Source organism: Pholis gunnellus (genome assembly GCF_910591455.1).
Source record: "Pholis gunnellus genome assembly, chromosome: 21".
In the NCBI taxonomy this organism is placed as follows: domain Eukaryota; kingdom Metazoa; phylum Chordata; class Actinopteri; order Perciformes; family Pholidae; genus Pholis; species Pholis gunnellus.
Genome location: NC_136548.1, coordinates 15,183,491 through 15,204,224, shown reverse-complemented (window position 1 = coordinate 15,204,224; position 20,734 = coordinate 15,183,491). Strand labels below are relative to the sequence as shown.

At 42.3% G+C, this 20,734-nt stretch overlaps 1 protein-coding gene across 1 annotated transcript in view; it reads right to left on the bottom strand.

The window, feature by feature from the left end:
• The window catches only part of LOC306713106 (glutamate receptor ionotropic, NMDA 2C-like), a gene marked incomplete at both ends in the record, with an annotated part of 35,970 nt that extends 16,554 nt beyond the window's left edge, over nucleotides 1–19,416 (bottom strand). The window contains 7 exons of the mRNA XM_079182685.1: nucleotides 1,628–1,839; nucleotides 6,673–6,787; nucleotides 7,396–7,736; nucleotides 8,404–8,592; nucleotides 9,288–9,353; nucleotides 17,876–17,974; nucleotides 19,060–19,416. Coding sequence (XP_079038811.1) covers nucleotides 1,628–1,839; nucleotides 6,673–6,787; nucleotides 7,396–7,736; nucleotides 8,404–8,592; nucleotides 9,288–9,353; nucleotides 17,876–17,974; nucleotides 19,060–19,416 — 1,379 coding nt within the window. The remainder of the gene's footprint in view (nucleotides 1–1,627; nucleotides 1,840–6,672; nucleotides 6,788–7,395; nucleotides 7,737–8,403; nucleotides 8,593–9,287; nucleotides 9,354–17,875; nucleotides 17,975–19,059) is intronic.
• Nucleotides 19,417–20,734: the final 1,318 nt, after the last annotated feature.

Genomic DNA, 20,734 nt, shown 5'->3' with positions numbered 1-20,734 from the left:
TACTTCCCGTAAGTCCAGATACAAGTTATTGATGAAGAAGAATCAGTTATAATATTATATTAAAAAAAAGAAAGAAAAGAAAGCCATCTGGATAAATGCGTGAAGTCAGGCGCTAATATCACACGCACAACCATCGATCAAACACCAAAAACCAGAGATTGCTGAAACAAATCGCAAATTGTCAAATTTGAAACAGTTTGCTGCGGCACACGAAGGCGCAACACAAGCTTGAATTAGAGCATTGAGTGTTTGTCATACTTTGAGCTCACATTTTTCATCTCAAAAAGACATGCGCTGTTCATTTCAGCAGGATTCCAGACAGACCGTCACAGACTTGAAATGAGAATCACTTTTAGTAGCGGTTGTAAAATATATTATGTGTTTTGTTCCTGTGCTCCTCTTGTCAACGAGGAAACCATAAAGCTAAAGTGTTTGTTTGACAGCGTGCAATTAAATCCATGCCAGACTTGTGCTTCTATTATGTGTGTTTGAACATAATGAAGACGTTGTGTATTCCTGACGAGCACCAGTTGTAGGTAGTCAGAGGTAATAGCTGTTAAATGGTTGTTTCCTGCCATGCTGCGCTGAATGTTTGACACCGGAGGTGTGTTTTTAAAGTGCGTAGACACTCAGCACACACAATTACTCTGCGTTTAATGAAGTGGGGAGGTTTGCAGTGTCTACTCAGAACAAAACTGGGTCAGAGGATCGGAGAGGGAGGGCGCAGATGTCTCTGTGTAGGACTGGGTTTCATCTGAAATGTTCAAATAGTCTCAACTCAAGAAGATACTTCACCTTGAGGAATGTAATGTGTTTTTCTAAACAAAAGAAGCCAAAATGTTAACGTTGTCTAAACGCACCAGGCTTCCTACCGACGACTTGTCTGTCTAAATTTGGCAACGATTCTTTTCGTCATATCAGAGACTTTCTGATCTAAGAATAGTTGAGCTTGACAATTCCTTCCTCACCTTAAAACCAGCAGCTAACGAAACAATCTCAACTCAAAGTCCACTTACTCTCTTGTTCTGGAGCTTCTGGACAAATGCTGATTTTTCAACAACTGTTTCTGAAGTCAAGAGCGAACTGTCAAGCTCAACTCTAAGGTCAACGTGGATGAGGGGATGCTCGCAATCACGGAAAGAACTGCCGCGATACAGTCGAACATTCCAGTATGAGTGAGTAAAGGCCCCTGTGCAATTGTGTGCAATCCAAGCCAAAACGTTGACAATCTTGAGAGAAACAAGGTGAAATCTTTGGTCGTCTGAAACCGTGCCGTGAGACTCGTCCACCACCGAATGTAACAGCTGCTACAATTCAAGTTTACAAACCATCCAGCAGAACAGTTGTATGACTTGGATAAAGGCCGCTAGCAGAAATGCGTTGGTCCCAACATTGATGTTGTACAGTTCTGACACAGATTGCAATCAAGTTTAGAGTGGACCCGGAGGTGAAATCATTTATCTGCCAACAAGCAAACAAAATGATGAACTTCACCAACATTCAACACCAGATTTGGGTTCTTGACAGTTTTCGATACTCCAAACAGTGCTGCGGATCAACAGCCCCCTCATGTTTGTGTTTGTGCAGATGTAACAAGCTCGACATGTGTTTGCGTTGCTGTGTGTACCTCTCTGTTTGATTGGACTGGCGCCTGCAGGGCACCGTGTTGCGGACACACGTGCCAGTGCCCGGGTCCACGTTCTCGACCATGACGAAGGGATGCTCCTCCAGCGTGGCCACGGTCAGGTGACGGTCATCGGACACTTGCTCCAGGAAGCTGCCATATCGAGGCCAGACCGGGTAGCGGACCTGAAGGATCCCTCGAGCGTACGTGCCGACCTGGAAGAGGGAGCGACACGAACTTTAGCGTTTTCCTGCACGTAGTTGAGTCTCGGCTTCGAGCTTCTCTGCATATCAACCCCTTCTCTCCTCAACCTGTCCTGTCTTTCCCTACTTCACAGGATGAATGATTTTATTTAAAATTATTTTAAAAAGAGAAATTTGCATGTGCTGACCTGGAGGAAGAGGATTAAAAGATGAAAGAAGAGTAGAGTTCATTAATGCATGAATGAGGAGACTTAAAAGTGTTTGAGTAAGACATTTTGAAGGAAAAAAAAAAGCCAGAATATGAAACAAAGAGCAAACCGACTGCATGATATTAATAATACATCACAGCATGAGTTGCTTTCCATCTGTGTTCATTTTATTGACTGATTATTCAATACCTAGTTTTCTTTTTTTAACTGTACAAACAAATTGAAATGTCACTGTTCATAAATGGGATCTGTTCAAGCGATTAGTGTCATTTATTACCTGTGTTTTCATGTCTTTGTGTGTTCAAAATATTTGCTTTTGTAGGACTAATCTAAAGGAGACATGTCATGAACATTTTTCTCATACATTTGGGTATCCAGAGTGCCTACCAGCTCAGAAAACATGTAATTCAACAAGCCAATCAGATTTGGCTCCCCTTCCTCTTCCCCCCCCCATGCAACCATGGTCTAGTAGAAACCCAAAATACAAGTATGAACCTGAAAATGAGCCTGATATGATATGTCTCCTTTAATAAAGGAAACATCCTGTCGCACGGTAACAAAAAAAAGCAGTAGATTGAGTTTTTCCATATCAGAGGGAGCTACTTTGTACCAGAATGTGCTGCATGATGTCACATCACACAATGAATAATCACATCGATGTCGGCACTAATCTCGGTGGAACCCGCTCTGTGAGAGCCAGGACTGTTTGTCATATCAACCCCACCTAATGAGCCATACTGAGCTCAGCCAGCGCTGACTTACTGCATGTGAAACTCGCTCCCTCTCTGCTTTAATGGGACCGGTTTTTCATACCGGCTCTTGATTTGTTCTTCTGCTCGCTCATATTAACGCTCTTCCTTGGTCATACATGGATGAATTACAAATCTGTGTGAAGGTACAGTATGATGTGCGAGGCGGTGATTTGTTTCTCCGCACCATCTGTGAATGACGGGATCGCGGAGAAGCCAGTTGTGAAGATCCGTCATTTCAATCTGTCTTTTATGGGATGTCTCATCCTCTCATGGAGGATCTTAAGCCGAAGCTCTATCATTCTCACACTGTTAGGGAGGTGCCAAAACTGTTATTGATTATTCCATATTGGGTTAAAGCACAGTGTGAGGGTCTTGGAATTAATTAACTAATACTTCATGTTAGAAATCAAAGCAAGTGCATTATTAGATGTATTTCTTCCCAGGGCAGCTAATTCAAAATAATGAAGCGGGTTTAGCTGAAAATATGCAGCTGTCTGTTCGATGGATGTCACACAAAGGATTGAAATCAAAAGATTTACAAGCTTGATTTACTTGTATTAAGGATTATTATTTAGTTAATATTCAAGAAGTTGTCATCAAGTCATGAGAAGCAGTCTCGCATTACTTGCTGTAATTTCCCTTTTCCCAATCAATTTAGCTCAATGTCACAATAGTTGATTGGAGGTTGTTGTTCAGGATGTGGAGGCCAGCTCCTCATTAAGAAAGCAGCTTGGTGCATTTCCCCACTCAGGGCGTTGTGATCTTTCCTTTATGTGACGCGAACCTCATTTCAGCAGATATTGTGAGCCAGGAGCGCTGGTCTTTAGGCCTCTTTGAGACTTCTTTGCTGGCTGAACTTTTCTGATTAAAGTTGAATTTGAGCGTTCTGAAACCTAACCAGACTGAATATTAAAGAACACCTTTCCAGCAAAGCTTTCCTGCATCCGGCAGACTTTAGTGCTTTTTATGCAGGATTTTATGGGGTTTTGTGAAATTGTGGTAATAACTGTTGTGAATATGTTAAACATGTGATGCAGTGTTTTATTATATGGGGGGGAGAGGATAGCAGTCCCTCATTCTTCGTTATTTGGTGTCATTTCCCTTTTCCCCCCCAATTAATTTAAGCTGAATGTCACAATTCCCTTGAGTTGATTGTAGGGTCATTCAGATCACCTGTTGGGTGGGGACTGGCTCCTAATTAAGAATTGAGAGCAGCTTGGTGAATTTCAGAGCGCGACGACGCCCTTTCTTCTCATCAGACCTGTGCAGCTAATCCAGAATGACCCTCCCTTAAAACCCACCCTTTCAGACTACATCTCAGCAACTTTTGCTATGAAAAATGTCTAAGCATTTGCATTGTTGCACTGAACATTAAGTGATATGTTTAGACGGAGATACATTTCCAATTTTGGATAATATCTTGCTCTGACCTCAGCAGTTTGACTGCACTGATGGTCTCACGGCATGTGGTGCTGCTGCTGCTGCCGGCGCTTCTTTCTACATAAAGTTTGCCTTTCATAATGGCCAGCATGTTTAATTTCATTATAAATGTCATTTATTTTTATTTTAGACAGACAGTGGTTAAGAAGCACAAGCTCATTTGTAAATAACAATAATCCAAGCAGGTAGTCTATTAATTTATGGCGCTGTGCAAGTAGCTGCATTTGCTATTTGTCCTGCAAATATTTCTGCCTTGAGTTAAGAAATGAAGGGATTATGTCCACAGAAACAAAGGGCTGAGTGTGTGGCATGTTTTACATATAGATCCTTTTCCCTGTCTATTTTTGCTGTGAACTGTGCGTCGCACAGAAAAGAAATAGGCAAGCTTTTGTAATCTGTAGAAGAGATGCAGCTGCTCACACTCTGTGTGGCTTCTCTAATCTGTCAACATGGGCGCCGAAATAAAAAGGCAAGAAGTGCTGCTCACACAGGAAGTGGCCCTGGCTTAATATCTCCCTGTTCATGCTCTTCATATACATTACGTTACTTTATCCTAAAACAGTTGCCTATTTACACATCCAGCAGACATGGAGCTATGTGAGAAGATGTTTCTGGCAACCAATCCAATTTTAACTTCTCTTTTAGCGTTTGGTCTCCACCAACTTCTGAGAAAAATATCTGGTTCTTTAGCTCCTAAATACTACTATGAACTATATTGACAAGCTAATCTTTTATCTTTTTGATTGTTCAATTCAGTTCAATTTATTTGTATTGCCCAAAATCACAAATTTGCCTCAGCGTACGACATCCTCTGTCCCAGGATCCTCGCATTGGAACAGGAAAAACTCCCCCCAAAAAACCCCTTTAACAGGGGAAAAAAGGCAGCTTTAAACCTTTTATCCACTGTTAATTCTGCATGTGGAAGAGTAAGGGTGAGAGAAAGAAGAAAAGAGACGAAGAACTATAAGGGGCCCAGCAGAGAAAGGGGTCTTTCAAACAATGCTGAGAAACAACAAGTCAAACTGTCACGAGTGTCACAATGGAAGACTTGAAAATAGCAAGTACACAAAAAGGTGTCACACGACGTGAAGAGGAGTGGAAGAACGTGTTGGGGGAGATGCGATTGTAATGAGGACAGAGTGAAAAGGATTCACAGGTTTTTAGACGCTTGTTTTAAAGTGGTCGGCAGTGTTTGAACCACACACAAGCACCTGAACACGAGGACATAAGGAATGGATGATGTGTTGACTGCACAACCGTTAAGATCTCCACACACATACACACGTACAAACCAAAACCTCCGCTTTAGCACAATTACATGTCGATGTTCATACACACACGCATACATACACCCCAGCCAGGAGGTGACATTGATGAAGTAGGTTGGTCTTTCATGGCCAGAAATAAATGAGTTCAACTGTAGCAGTGAGATTACGTTCAGGTCTCTCTGTTAAGTCGCACTTTTTCAATACACCCTCGGGCTTTGAAAAGTGTGTGTGTGTGTGTGTGTGTGTGTGTGTGTGTGTGTGTGTGAGAGAGAGAAAGGGAGTGAAAATGCTCAAGAAAATTGCATGGTGACAATGAAACAGGAGTAAGAGAAGGAAATGGCTTCAACGGGAAACAAGCAGACGCAAAACATTGATTTGAAATCAAGCCTACACTTGAACCTTCAAATATCATTGGTGAATTGTTCAAGATTTGATTTTTAATACACCCACGTTCCCTCCACCAGCCTTCTATTCTGCTTTTTCCTAAAATACATCTGGACATCTCCAATGCAACAGGCATAAACTTGTTGCATCCAGACAACATTATATGTGCAGGTCAGAGGTTTTCAAACTGTGAGGTGCCAGTGTGGAATGAGGGAGATGCAGAGACGTGAGGCATAGATAATGATGTGAAAGAGACAGGTACATGCTTGTATTCTAAAAACAACACAATGTTGTCCGTCTACCAACACAAACAGCAAAGTTAGAGCTGCAGCAGAGGATATACTACACAACTCACATTTCACACCGTAGCTTTTAGCCCTGAATTTCCACTCGCCTCCAGGTTTTGGAGCTTCCCAACAAAAGCCCCGGTTTAGAGTTAAATCAGCGCTGGCTAGGCACCTGTAAACTTGCTGCTGGAGCTCTACGTGTGAACTGTTCAAAGACGCAATCCGATTATAAACTAAATATTTGTACCTGTTGGAGAGCTAAAGACAAAAAGAGTGACATAGGAATGTTACTGTATGTGTTAGATGCTGTTAACAGACTCACAACTGAGGTTTCCCTTAAGCCAGTTCCCCTGAAACTAACCTGAAACCTAAAAATAAGTTATTTTCATTGCCTATAAAACACTTTGAGCACCCTGTAAATACAATATAACAGGACAAATATCTTATTGTTCCTGTGCCATCAGTGCCGGCATGTTTTTATGGTCCAGTTTCTGGTGACCAGTACCTTGTCCCAGAGTCTGTCTCGGTCCAGAGCGACGATGAGCATGGAGGGATTGGAGAGGAAGCCTTGGCTATTGAATGACAGATCTTTCCTTTCCCACGTCACATTCAACATGTGCCTGCAACCCACGGAAACAGTAAATAGATTCAGAAGTATGTAGCTTGCAATCAAGGACGTTGATTCCACATAACTCCAAAATTTGCATATGATTTCCACAGATAAACACACACGATGATCACCTCCTAATTAAACCTAAAGCTCCCCTGTAGGGCTTAATGCATCGAGGGAGACTGGAAGTAGCTCATTAGGAGATGAGACAGGCAGCTGATTGGTGGAGGGCAGAGCGTTCCAACTGAGTGATTTTTGCTGTCTGTTAAGGTGTACATCCTTGACAGACTGGTGCTATGAATAATGAATCCGGGTCAATTTGCATTTCAGAACACGTGAAAAAAAAGGCGCAACATACTTTCACTTCATGCAGTGTATCTGAAGTTGTGTCTATGCATCAGTAATAACCACTCTATTAGGAATTGTCTCATTCTCTTCACCAGGAGGATCATGCGATCGAATAAGCAAGACTTTATGCTGTGTATTATTTGATGACTTCGAGCCAATCGCTTGCATACAATGCCACTTGTTTTTGTCGTTGCAGACACACTAGGGCGGAGATCTGCGCTCTACCGAATGCACCTTTCTATTGTGATTACTGACAACAGTGTGACTCACCTGAACAGAGTATTGTTTTCTGAGTGTTTAGCCAGTTTGCTGCAGTCACCATGTCCCTCAGGAATAAACCCGTACTGCTCCTTGAAGCTCTCGGCCCCTTTAGCTACAATGGCGACACCCTCCCTCACTCTCTGCCGCAAGCTCTTCCTCCACTGGTCCGTAATCACACCAATAACACCGATAGGGAAGCTGTCAGGCGGAGGGCTGTCGGGGTTGCCAACGGCCTGACTGGTGAGCATCCAGATGTAGCCTGGCCCCAGCAGACCCACCTCAGCTGCCTGTTGAAACAAGTACTGCGCCTCCTCATAGGAGCAATACGCCAGCAGCACCTGAGAATCCACCTGCAGACAGCAAATGAAAGAGAAAACACGGCCTGAACATGCAGCACTGCTGTACGTCATCAAGAGCCTGCAGCACCAGCTGCTCCTCTAAAACTTCAGCTTATAAAGTTTTTGCTAAATTGAGATTTAAGCTTCACAAAATTAAAGCAACACAATTAAAAGATAGCGTCACAAAGATTGCATGTAGTTCATGTATTGACGTTAGTTGTGCATGCTAACATATTACGCATTTAGAATAGTAAAGTAGGTATGGAATATGGTTGACATGTCTGACTTGATTGGTTTGGTTAGTATAATGTATTTTCCACTCATTTTAATGAACACATATTTATTCATGTCAACAGATACAAATACAACAAAGTCACACATACATTTCAAAGGTATTGACAGTTCATTATATCGTTCTTAGCAACCTAAAACTCTTACATCGACAGCTATGTTACAGCTATTGATGCTACATTTGTGACACTATAGTTGAATGCTTACAAAGTTACACATTACAAAAGGTGCACAGTTAACACCACTTTTTTTGTTTTAATGGTGCAACCCCATTTAGTAGAGCACTAGTTTGAACTGAACTTTGTTTGAATTTTAACACACAAACTTAGTGATGTATTTAAAGGTAGCCTAGCCGGTGCAACCCAATCTTTATTAGATCTTATTTTACCTGCTGCAGCATGCGCTTCGTCCTTGCGTCATTCGCGCCAACGGACATTTCCAGACTCAAGATATCCTGTAGATTCCACAGGAAATAGGAGGTATCGGTGTAGGACTCGATTATATCTACAAAGGTGTCGTAGCCCGGCAGCAAGCTGGTTATCACTGCAAACTCGCCCCAGTCGTACTCCTCCATTAGCTGAAACAGGGATCGAAATAAAGACTTAAAACAACAACATATATATAGTTAATGAGGTTATAAAATGTGGGAATTAAGAAGGATTGTGAAGGACTCATGAGAAAATGAGTACTCCAGGTGGTTAGCTTAACTTAGCTTAGCATAAATACCAGAAAAAGGAAGTTGTTGGTTTTGTATGGCCATCAACTGTTGTCTCGTTTTGTTTCCAATCTTTATTCTTTATGATTTATGCATATAGACATGACAGTGGTATCAATGTTCTCATTTAACAATGGGCAAGAAAAGCTTTTAAAACCCTAACTGATAAAAGTCATCAGTCATCACAAGCATGCCCGTCAACTTCACAAATGATGTTTTCTCAGTTGTTCCCACTAGATGACGTAAAGTCGGGGCGTCGCAGACTGAACTGAGATAATCCCGTTGACTCGCAACAACATCAGTGACATTAAGCTCTCTGATCTCATGAGAATTATTTGTACAATTTGTACTTTCATAAATACCGATTGTGGAAATCGGGCCAGAACTTCAGATCAGGGATTCCCCGCTGATTGTTGTCCCTACATTGTGTTAATCAGCCTGTGAGGTCCCCGTTGTCACGCTCGCCCATATAACCATTTGGTATTACAGCCCAGAAAAATTAGGTTCAACAGAGGTTTGATTGTCACTTATTGTAGCAGTAAAATGCTTCTCTGTACCTTGAACATGCTGATAATCTGCTGCTCTAGAGATGCTCCCATCTGCAGGAAGGAGGATCCCTCAGCCTGTAAAGAGTCAGAGAGTCACAATGAGACAAAAAGGTCAATTCAGCAACCGCATCTCTTGAGCTGGTTTGCTCAAAGAGGCTTCAGAATGGTGCATGTTTGCTGTAACAGGGGTTATGAAACGGTTTCTTGACACTGAATTACAGTGTATTGTTCTCTACGCTACCATGCTGCCGTTCAGCCCGTGCATTTCATTCAAAAACTTAGAAGATACATTTCAGCGAGACTGTCAAACATGCAAATGCATCATGAGTTCTGATTCGGTTTCATGGTAAAATATCTTGAATAAATCTGCGTGTCAGAGTACGGTGTTGAACTTTCCGCCACAACGAAAGCCAACTGACGAAAGGTTTGTCAAATTAACTCGTCCGCTGTTCCTCAGTTTTGCAGCACCTTTAACATTGTTACAATTAACGGTGATGTGATTTTTTTATTTTTTATTTTACAAGTGATAGTATGCTTATTGGACAAGAGAGCAGATTATCATAATGCACCCTTTCTAGTAGTGGTACAGTTTCATCCCAATTTAAGTCATGACACAGAGGAACCACTTTCTAAATCCAATTAATTTAATGAGAAGTGACAAATGGAGAAAAAGGAAAGGACTACATTTTAAGTGAGCTAAGCTTGGACAATTTCACATGAATCAGCTTCATGAAATGTCTGCAATGTCCTAAAAAGCGTCATTGGAAACTTTAAGCAATTGAAAATGGTAGTAATGGATAAAACACGCAGCTGCCATATACACACTTGCAACCTTTAGCAACAAAGCTGCAGATGCAGAGTTGTGTGGTATAAGCAATGGTTTGCATGAACACTTATGATAGTTTCCACCTTTGATTATCACGTTTGAAGACAGAGCTTTGCTTGTCCATATTCTTCTTCTTCTGGTACAAGTGTCTCCGTTGTGCGGATATCAGTCCTGGTGCTCTCTTTCTGTCAAGAATGGGTGGTCCAATGTTGCATGTGTCTGTGTCTGTTAGCAAACATTTGCATACCTACGCGCCGTGTCGACAGATTGTTGAACCCATGTCCTTCAAATAGCATTCAAATAAAGTAGGCTACAGGGATGAGGGACTATTGGAGAGGGACTGGATGTAGACACAAAGAGCAGAAATCATCAACTGATGAAGAGAGATCTTTTTTGTAGCTTGACAGTAATTTAAGTGAGGAGTCAGCTAGCAACAATAAGAGACATTTGTATCAATTAACAATTCCAGATTTGATGATTTGCAGGTCAAAGGTTTTCTTGACATCAATGACAACATTGTGTCGTATTCAGTTGACATTCTTTAGACATGTAGGTTACATATAATTAAAAAAAACATAACATGTCAAATTTAGTCATTTAATTGGTTATATTTCAAATAAAAACTTTAACTTGTCAACCAAATGTTTAACGAGAGGTCTGGACAGTTTTTTGCACAAATACGCACATACACAGAAAAAAAAATACATTCAGGGGCAAACGGCAAAACTAGAAACAGGTTCATCTGAAACTCTCCCACAGACTGGACGCCCTGTCCCTGCCTTTTTTAGAAGGGACTGTGTAATAAAAGAGCTTGGATGGAAGATCTAAAGGACTGTACAGCGCTGCAAGCCATAAGTGGAGCTCTGATGTAAGCAGGTGCAAGACCATGCAGGACTTTAGTACGAGTAATATTCAGAATTTTATTCGATAACGGACTGAGAAGCTGGTGCAAGAAGGTGAAGATCGGGGCAATCTTCTATTTGTTTAATTCTTTTACATCTGTCCGCTGTTAAGCAAGATGACTCACTAAATGGAGGCTTGGAAGTCTTGGAAATCGAAAATACAGTTACACAAATGCATTAAGAGAGAAGTCATGCATGAGAGAGTAAAGCAGGAGAGTGAAGGAGGGAGATAGTGTTAAACTGTCAAGTGCCATTTGGGACCAGGTCTCAGATCTTCTTAATCTGTTCTTGTCTCAAGAGGTGACTAACTGTCATATCTCCTTCCTGTTGCTCTTTTCCTCTCCCACAGCTCAGAAGCTCTGCAAAGCCCCCCCGAGAGCCGGGCAGCCCGAGGAATACCACAGGAATATCACAACTAGACTCCTTCACTCAATTTGACCAGTTTTATCTCAGTCTGAGCTTGTTTAAGACTCATGTCTGGAGGCTCAAACTCCAATAGACCCCACAGACTGGACTGTGCACCAGAATAGCTATAAAGAACAGCAGTACACAAGCATGTCGGGTTGTCACTGAATAAATAGAAGTAATGGCTCTGGCAGCCCTGGTTCACACTTTCTCTGTCTCAGCAACACTCTGACAAGATCTGCCGACTAGCGTTCGCGAACGCACCTTGCTAAATATTTTTTGTGATGCAAAAATTGCCTTTGCAAATTACCTAATGTGGCAAAATAAAATATAAATGCATAATGCAAATATAACCCAATTTGCTTAAATCCTTCCACACAACATCAGTGGAGGGATGTGGTGGAGAGGCGACCGCGCCCATTTAGGAAACAGGAAGTGTGTATCATCTCAAGCTTTTAACACGCTGTCTTTGTTCTGGAACATTTTAGACTACAGATATGACAAAGGAGCGTTGAGTTGCATGATTTTAAGAGGTGTAATTAAAATCCAATTAGTTTTGTCTGAGATATTAAACAAGCAAATAATGTAGTGACCTCCCTCGGGCCAATAAGTGTTTCATCATCCAATTAGCAGCATCTTAAATTGTGAAAAAATCAAACGAGCAAATGTGATGAAACGCATCGACTTTTGCCTTCACGGTGAAATCGACAAAAGTGCCTTCTTTTTCGCGTCTAACTCACACGCTCACAAGAGACGACAGAGTTATTCTCCCCCCTCTCATTCTCCACTTCCCAGCCGTCTTCTTCTCACCACCTCGGCAGTAAGGGCTGTCACACACAGACGCAATTAGCAATCCTACTGCAAGAGCGTATGGTAATGTGACAGGAAGACGGTGGACATGGTGGTTGCTCACACTCCCGTCTCCTCCCACGGGGAGAACTCTGTGCTGTACCTCCCCCGTCGGCGGGGAGACTGGTGTGGGTTAAGCAGGAAGCTCATTCACATCATATGGACTCAGAGACATTTACACATGTACAGTATACGCCACTCTTACTTCTTAAAATGTCCAAATGGAAGTTTCCATCTCCAGTGGGTTTTGCATAGAAATCCAATGCCAAGCAGTGAATAAAGTACTTAATCATCTCAACCAGCTACAACAGTAATAATCCAATAATATGAATACTGTACTGTAGATACTGAAAGGTGCATTCTGCATAGTATATTATTTTCTTTTTCACTACACTTTGGTGCCTTCGGGTGATGATTTGAATGCAATTAATGATTTCTACTCTACCGTATTTCTATTTTAACTTAAATGGGCGTTTTGACGCATTTGTATTCCATTTCTATAACGTTAAGGTGTATGAACGACACAAATTAAACAAGACTACAACAATAAAGCTGTTTACCTCAGAGGCACACTGAAGCTTTGAGCCAAATGCTAACAGCTCACAAGAAAAATGCTGATGTTTAGCAGGTACAAAACGCACCAAGTAAAGCAGAACTCTTACATGCAGGAAGTGGCCGATCACAATGTAACGAGTGCCCACTACAACATGAGGAGAATAGGATTTAGAGAGTTTGTGTATTTTTGTAGAGTACTAAATTAAAAGCCTGGGTTATGTTCTGTTTAGTTGACCTCTTTAATGGGAACTTTGATACATATTTTGTACATTTTTTGTAAATTGTAAATTGTGACTCCTCAGCCAGCTCAGTTCCTCACAAACTAATGAAAAAGTCCGGGGGACACCAAAGTCTTTAGGATTCAGCCTCTGGGAGCCATGAATGTTTGTGCAAAAAATGTCATGGCAGTCTACCAAAGAGTTGATGAGATATTTCAGTCTGGACCAAATTAGTGGATCGACCGACCTACAAACAGACATCCACAGGGCATGATGCTAGAATGGCTGAAAAAGAAAAGTTAAAAATCCGTGCAGCAGAGGCTGACACATCCTGACTTTAGTCACTATGGGTCAATCTTCAAAAACACTGATCTCCTAGCACAGTGTAGTGAAATGGAAAGACAAAAGCAGATGTTTAAGTTTTTAACCGGCGATATAGAGTTTAAGTGTAAAGACATATAGAGGGGTTTCATCTGTATGATGGGATTGCAGACAGTGTTTTGTGTGAGTTGTGAACCTTTTTCAACACCACAGCATTAGCAGTTCGACTGACCACCTTATTGAAATTATGAGGCCATGCTGTGAAAGCTCGGCTGGTGGCCCGGCCATAAACGTGCTTTCATTCCCAGCCGATAAAAAAACAATTTCCAGTGGGAATACTGTGAAGCGAATCTGGGCTTCTCGTGACCTGCTTATGGAGTTTGTGGACCATGAGGCCAAGAGAGACAGAATTGAGAGGGCTGAGAGAAGAGCCAGAAGGACAAACAGAGAAAGCGGGTCAGTCTGGCCACAGAAAGAACTTTAATAACTAAAAAAATATTAATAAAAGAAACCGTGATCCAATGAGACACGTCTGGCTCATTGCATCACTTCGGTCCAAGATCACAAACAGAGTGTGACCTTAGACTGGAGCCAGAAGTGAGACTGTAACTCCTGAAATATAATCTGATACTGACAGCTTCAAATTGTAATAAATGGTGTTATACGCTCGTATACTCAGTCTCAACAGTTTCTTTGCTTCAGAAATCCATCATGTGCCCACTTAAAAGGCACTTTTGTTCCTGTTTACTGGCAAACACATAAAGCTATCTGCTTTGTTTATTCCAGACTTTATCATAGTCTACAGCCACCATCACACAATATGTGATGTTTGTAACTGTAATGAACAAAATAAGTGTTTCAACATTCACTATGTATTTCCTCAAAAAACACAAGAGGGGTTGCTGTGATAGTGCCTCAAGATAATAGATATGAGTTGTCATCTGTAGTTAAATGTTCTCTCCCAAAATGTCTCACAGCAGCCATAAAAAAATCATTTATTACAACCTCATTATGTAACAAATTCCACTGGTTTTACAGGAGCCCCAGCGTTCTTTTATAAACCCTGTGGAAATCATTTATCTCCAAAACTCAGCCTTATTTGAAGCTTGGTAATGAGACTTGTTTTTAGATACACCAGTGTGCCTGACTGAATGATCTTTGTCACTCGTATCAAGTCAGAGCTACACAGAAAGTTATTTTATTGGACTCCTACAACACATTTTTACTCCTATCGTCAGGAAAAGATTGTTGTTATGTAACGTATGTTATGTAACTTAACAGCGGTCTCTTGTGTTTGCTTTTTATTCCAAATACAATTTTTAACCTGCATGAGACAGTGGCAGTCTATATTCATGTCAACCAGCGCAACACTGTGGCTCATTAATGTGTTAATAGTTTTTGGACGAATGGAAGAGAGGAATAAGCTACATCAGGCTACAAAGATAAGTTCATTATGATTTCAGTTTTTTCCTGACAGTTGATGACAATAAGAAAAATATATGTGATAAATATAAGTGGGAAGACACCTCCGTCCACACACTTTAATGCAGTTATGCATTGGCTCAATCAAGGGAAGTTGTAACGCTACAGCATACAATTATATGTTTAGACAATAGTGTGCTTCCAAATTTTGTTTGGGGAAGGGTTTTTATTGTTTTGTTTTTGTAGTGTTTGAAAACCTCCGACCCTTCTAACACCTTTTCGGTTGAACTGGAGCACCGACTGTGAGCCGGGCCTTATCACCCAACATCAGTGCCCGACCTCACTGATGCTCTGGTGGCTGAATGGGAGCAAATCCCTGCAACCAAAAGAGAGGAGGGTGATAGCAGCAGATGAATGTTTATGGTTTTGGGGAAATATGTTCAACAATCACATTTTGGTATAACGTTTGGGTATCCTTTTGGCCATGTAGTGTTTCAGCAAGCCAGAACACACACACACACACTCACACACACTCGCACACAAAGACAAAACACTCCCAACCTCTGATTTGCGACTCGTCAGAGATACGTCGCAGTTATTTTTTTTTCAGGCCCCTATTGAACAGTATTTATGCCTTTACTCCGCCGTTCCTTACGCTCTCTCATTTCCTCCTCCTTTGCCTTCGCGTGATGTTCGTGCGCCGTCTGACAAAAGACTCACTTCCTCTCCTCCCATCAATCTTTTCATCTTTGTCTCAATTCCCTCCTTCCTTGTTGTTTGCCATAGAGAGAGATCACTGAGACAGGAACCATAAATAGGCGGCTCGGGCAGGGTGCTGCTTCTTTTTAAACCCGCCATCAAAGATATTCATCATCATCAGGCTATTGATAATCAAGCACTATTGAGCTCTTTTATCCCCTAAGAGAATCATGCACTCACACGTATGTCTTTCTCCGTCCCATCCACCTGTCCCATTGTGCCAGACACCTCTGACGAGCTTTTTTTTTTTCGTCTTGCTGACAACAAAGGAGTACATAAGAGAGAGAAAGAGACCGAGGGGGGGTGTGTGAGGGAGGAGGGCTGAATGAGGCCTTCGACAGGCAGGCCTCAGAGGAGAGTGCTTTACTCTTTGTGCTATATAGAGAACTGTCACTCAGCGCTTTGGGCTTGTCAGACAAACGGTCGCTCAGTATGAAAGATAACGTCCCATCTGTGCATTTGTCTTTTGTCGCTGTCAAGCAGAGAGGTTAAATAACCCAGACTGAACCCGACGCGATCGGCTCTGCAAATTACAAACCTGAGATTGTTGATAACTGACTAACTTTGCACCAAGTAATTTTTTGGAGGTTCAGAGATACTTTTACACGGTGGAAGAACTGCCGATCAAAAAAAAAGCACATCTGGGGTAAATACGAACACCTAAATGTCAATGTAAGGTGAAGCAGCGACAGTTAGCGGGAGGAGGGAGGTTATGCAAGGCAGCAAAACAGAAAAATACAAGGAAAAGACGAGTGAAGGGCTTGGATTTTTGGGGTGAATGATGAGAGCTGTGGGGGGGGCCCCAGCGTCCTGAAGGGTCTAATTAACAGTTTAATAGGGTCCTGGAGTGCGGAGAGAGCCGAAAGGAGAACAGGCCTCTTGCTTCTAGCCACAACCGTAATGGATTCAGCCGGCGCACAACAGAGCCCCCAAAAAAAACTGAATTGGAATGTGTCAAAGAGTAAAGGTGATGGAGGGATAGATTGTGAAACTGGAGAGACTTGTGGGAAATATGGAAAGCAGGGTGAAATGAGACACGGTTAGAGTTGGAAGACAAAAAAAAAGAAAAGCACAGAGAAGGAAAGGAAAATAAATAAGTGACAATAATGACTATTTCACTCATGAAAGAGGGAAGGGAGACTTATCAGTGAGACAGTGAAACACTGCCTTCAGGCAGCTGTCAGCCGAGCTTCATCGAAGCATCTTTCTCCTCTCTCTGCCTCTTGCTCACTCACTCTGCGCCTCTCTCGCTCCGCCACCAAAGCACAGCAAATCAATCACCCTCCTGCAGCTACAACTCCTCCTGTTTAATACCCATCTATGACGTGACATCTGCAGATACCTTTTGATTAACAGAAAGCTGATAAATACGACATGCTATGGTTTACAAAATGTTGCCAGAGGGGGGCTGAGATCCAACACTCACAGGCACATGGATGGATAGGTGTAGGAATGCATCCATTTGGCTGTGTGTGTGTGTGTGTGTGTGTGTGTGTGTGTGTTTTTGTGTGTTCTAACATGTGAGGGTGTTCATTTGCATGTGTCTTCCTATGTGTGAGAGTTGGCTCTATAAATACAAGGTGTTGATGGCAGTTAAGCAATTAAAGGAAGAAAGGGGAGACGGGCGGAATGCGTGGAGCATGAGAGGAAGAAGGGACGAAGCCATTTTGCAACTCAAAAGTAGAGAGAAAGTACAGATTAATCTGCCCGGTGTCATCAATCTCCTTTTTACAATCTAACTACACAGCTCACTGCTCACCATCTCCATTCATCAATGAGATACACGCTAAATCATAGCAGGAAAAACCTGCCGCTCCTCAAGAGCGGCGGGATGATTTATTGAGGCGTAGATCGCCAGTAGCATTTGTCTCCCCTCGCAAAGTTTTCCTTCCCACAACTCAGACTTTACCCAGCCGGGGGATTAAGGGAGCTGATGAGGGTCGATGGCTGCAGTCATCGCTGATAATTCACAGATCTGTATTGCTCACATTCCAAATATTTGCATGCAGCGAGTTGCCTGCCAAAGTAGGTTCCACCGCTCTGACCTAGTTAAGTTGTTTTAAGCTGAACGACGCCGGTGTGGAAGAGTTCTGACTAAGACAGGAGGCTGTGAGCGGCTGCTGATGCTGACAGCGTTGTTCACATGGCAGTTTGTTGTTCATCTTATTACTAGAATCTGTTTCTCATGCTTCCTAAATTGTAGTGTTTGTGTCAAATGTTACATCAACACCACCTTTTTGTGTGTGTGTGTTTGTGTGTGTGTGTCTTCACTGTGGCATAGTACGAAGGCAGACTGCTCTAGCTCCGGTTCAAAAGATGGGCTCATTATTTTGACAGTACCTTGTATGGTATGACAACTGCAGAGCCGCCACTGATGCCCACGATTGGCAGAGCTGTCTGAGTGGAGAGGAAGTCCAGGATCTGTGCCACTTCTGCCACCTGAGGACAAAACAGACAGAGTCAGTGTTTGCCGAAAGGAAGTGGGCATGTTTTACAGCACTATTTTCATCAGATTGTACGGTTAGGTTTCTAAATTCTCAAAACTTGAGTTATTGCCGCGGTGAAACAACCAGACTCGCGGGTCAAACAATTTTATCGAAGTTCAAATTTGTAACATTCAATCTGAACTTTTAAGACAACATGGAGGATAAGTCCCTCAAGGTATCCTGTGGAGTTTTTTGAAGCATATAGGTGCATAGCTTTAAGGAATTGCTACCTTGGGATTGACAGGACGCTACAGCAGCGTCGTCCAGTCTGGGAGTTTAAAGTTTCAATTCACAGTGCGTTTTCCTTCCATGAAGGTTTGTGACATTTAGGTTGACTAAAAATGTCTTATTCATTCGGCTGTACTTGTCACTTCTGGTTCCAAAAGAAAAAGATGGCGACAGTGACAATGCAGAACTCGAGGCTTCAAAACGTCAGACAAAAAAACAATGAGTGACTTCACAGTGACTACATCCACTTCTTATGTACAGTCTATGCCTGCATGAAAACACGGATGTAAACAATCCAGGTTTCAAAAGTTGTACGTGTTTTATGAAGAAGAGAATGTACTCAGAAGGTAACAAAGTACACGTACTCTTGTTACTGTAACACAGCAATCTTGTGTACTAAAAATCTGAAAATAAGTGCATTTGTAGTCGTAAGTATTTAAGTAAATGTAACTTTTCTTCACAAGTAAAATATTCTTTAAAGTGACAGTAGTTTTAATTCTCTTTCCCCTAGTTAGTAAGAGCACTGTTTAGGGGAATATTTACATGTTGCGTTTACAACTTCTTCTCCCTTCACAAACAGAAACTGAACCGACGCCATCATTTCATTTGAGCAAAGATGTAAAAGCTTGGCATCTCAATTAGTTCTACTTTGCTACCCACTTTGTGATTTAAGCTGTAAGGACAGGTGCTTCTTTACATCAAAATGTTGCCTTGAGCAGCTTTAGGAAAATCGGATGTGGGTGACTGAACGCCGCAACTCTGGAGAGGATGTTTTATCAGAAAACCCGAAAATGCATAAGTGGCGTTCACCTGAGCGTCGGCCCCGAAGCCCACATCATCCTCAAACACTACGCCGTGTAGCTTCTCCATTGCCATGGTATCGCAGAGGCGTGTCAGCAGGTCTCGGGGGTTTGTGTCGTTGACCAGCACGGTCACAGGACTGACCACGATGGGCAGGTCGACAAAGTTTTCCCCGCTGAGGCGACCTCTGACCTCATTCTGGTAGGTCGAGCCGCTGAACACCACAGCCACGTTGATGGATGGGTGGAGGAGGAGCGGCCGGGCCTGCAGGGGGAGCGGGGAGGTGAAGAGGAGGAGGAGGAGGAGGAAGAGGAGGACGAGAGGAGGCCAAGGAGAGGGAGGAGGATGTCCCCTGGGAATGGCCATGTTGGCAGCCTACTGCCTGGAAAGGAGGGGTAGAAAGAGGGTGAGAGATGATGAGAGAACGAAAGGAAAGAGAGCAACAGTCAAACGTAAAAGCTGCTCTACTTTTATGATGTTTTTGACATAATTCATCATAATCTGTCTGTAAATATCCATCCCTTATTTCTCTGGTCTGTCTCTCTCTCTGACCCTTTTGTATGACAGTATTAGCCCTGCATTTAGACTCTTGTGTCATGGGGGGAACTCTGTGTGTGTGTGTGTGTGTGTGTGTGTGTGTGTGTGTGTGTGTGTGTGTGTGTGTGTGTGTGTGTGTGTGTGTGTGTGTGTGTGTGTGTGTGTGTGTGTGTGTGTGTGTGTGTGTGTGTGTGTGCGTGTGTGTGTGTGTGTGATACAGTGTATGCATGCATGTAATCCTCCATAATCCAACCCCCAGTGTCATGATTGTAATCACCTTTCCATTTCAAAACATCTCTGATTCAGCACACACACACACACACACACACACACACACACACACAGACTGCTAGCAGGATACCAAAGCTGTCAGACAGGTCCTCGACCCTCATCATTGGGATTACGTTACATTAAATTACTTCATCCAGCCTCGCTCCAAGTGTGGTGATGTCATCGGCCTTCCCACAGAAATACAACAAGTGAAAAAGCTTCAACATTGACTGCTGTTCAAATCTGTAAACGTGTTTTGCTGCATGGTGCAAATGCAAAACTCCAAAACCAATCGTATAACTAATTAGTTTTGACCACACATCAAGGCGGGTTTAACACAAGTTTATGTTATCGCCTTAAATGCACATTCACCATCTGGTGTCACCCGTAGATTAAATACATGAGTTAATTACATTTACACTAATCAGAAGTAATTGTGGATGGCGTACGATGCAAAGACGATTATAGAAACAGATTTGTGGCAATGCAAATGGTGCGAAAATAAAGAGTTAGTGCTCTGCCATACACTTCATTTTTGTTGTGCATTAACCATATAACTCATATAACTACTTCAATCAAATGTTAGCTGTTTGAAGATGTTTCCTTATTGAATCAATACCTTTGAAGCTTTGATAAAGGCAGGTGGGCTTTCTTAAAGCAAATAAAGATCTCCACCTACACACAAATATTTGGTGGGGGGGTTGTATTGAGAGTGTCGGCCTCATCTGTGGCCATCAGAGACACCCTGATAATTAACAACACCTCCAAGCTTTGATTCAAAGCTCCTTTCAAAGCAGCACCGGGTTAAATACATCCCACTTCCCCTCACTGTTCAAGCTCCCGGCATATCAATCATCATTCATCTTAAAAAGGTTTT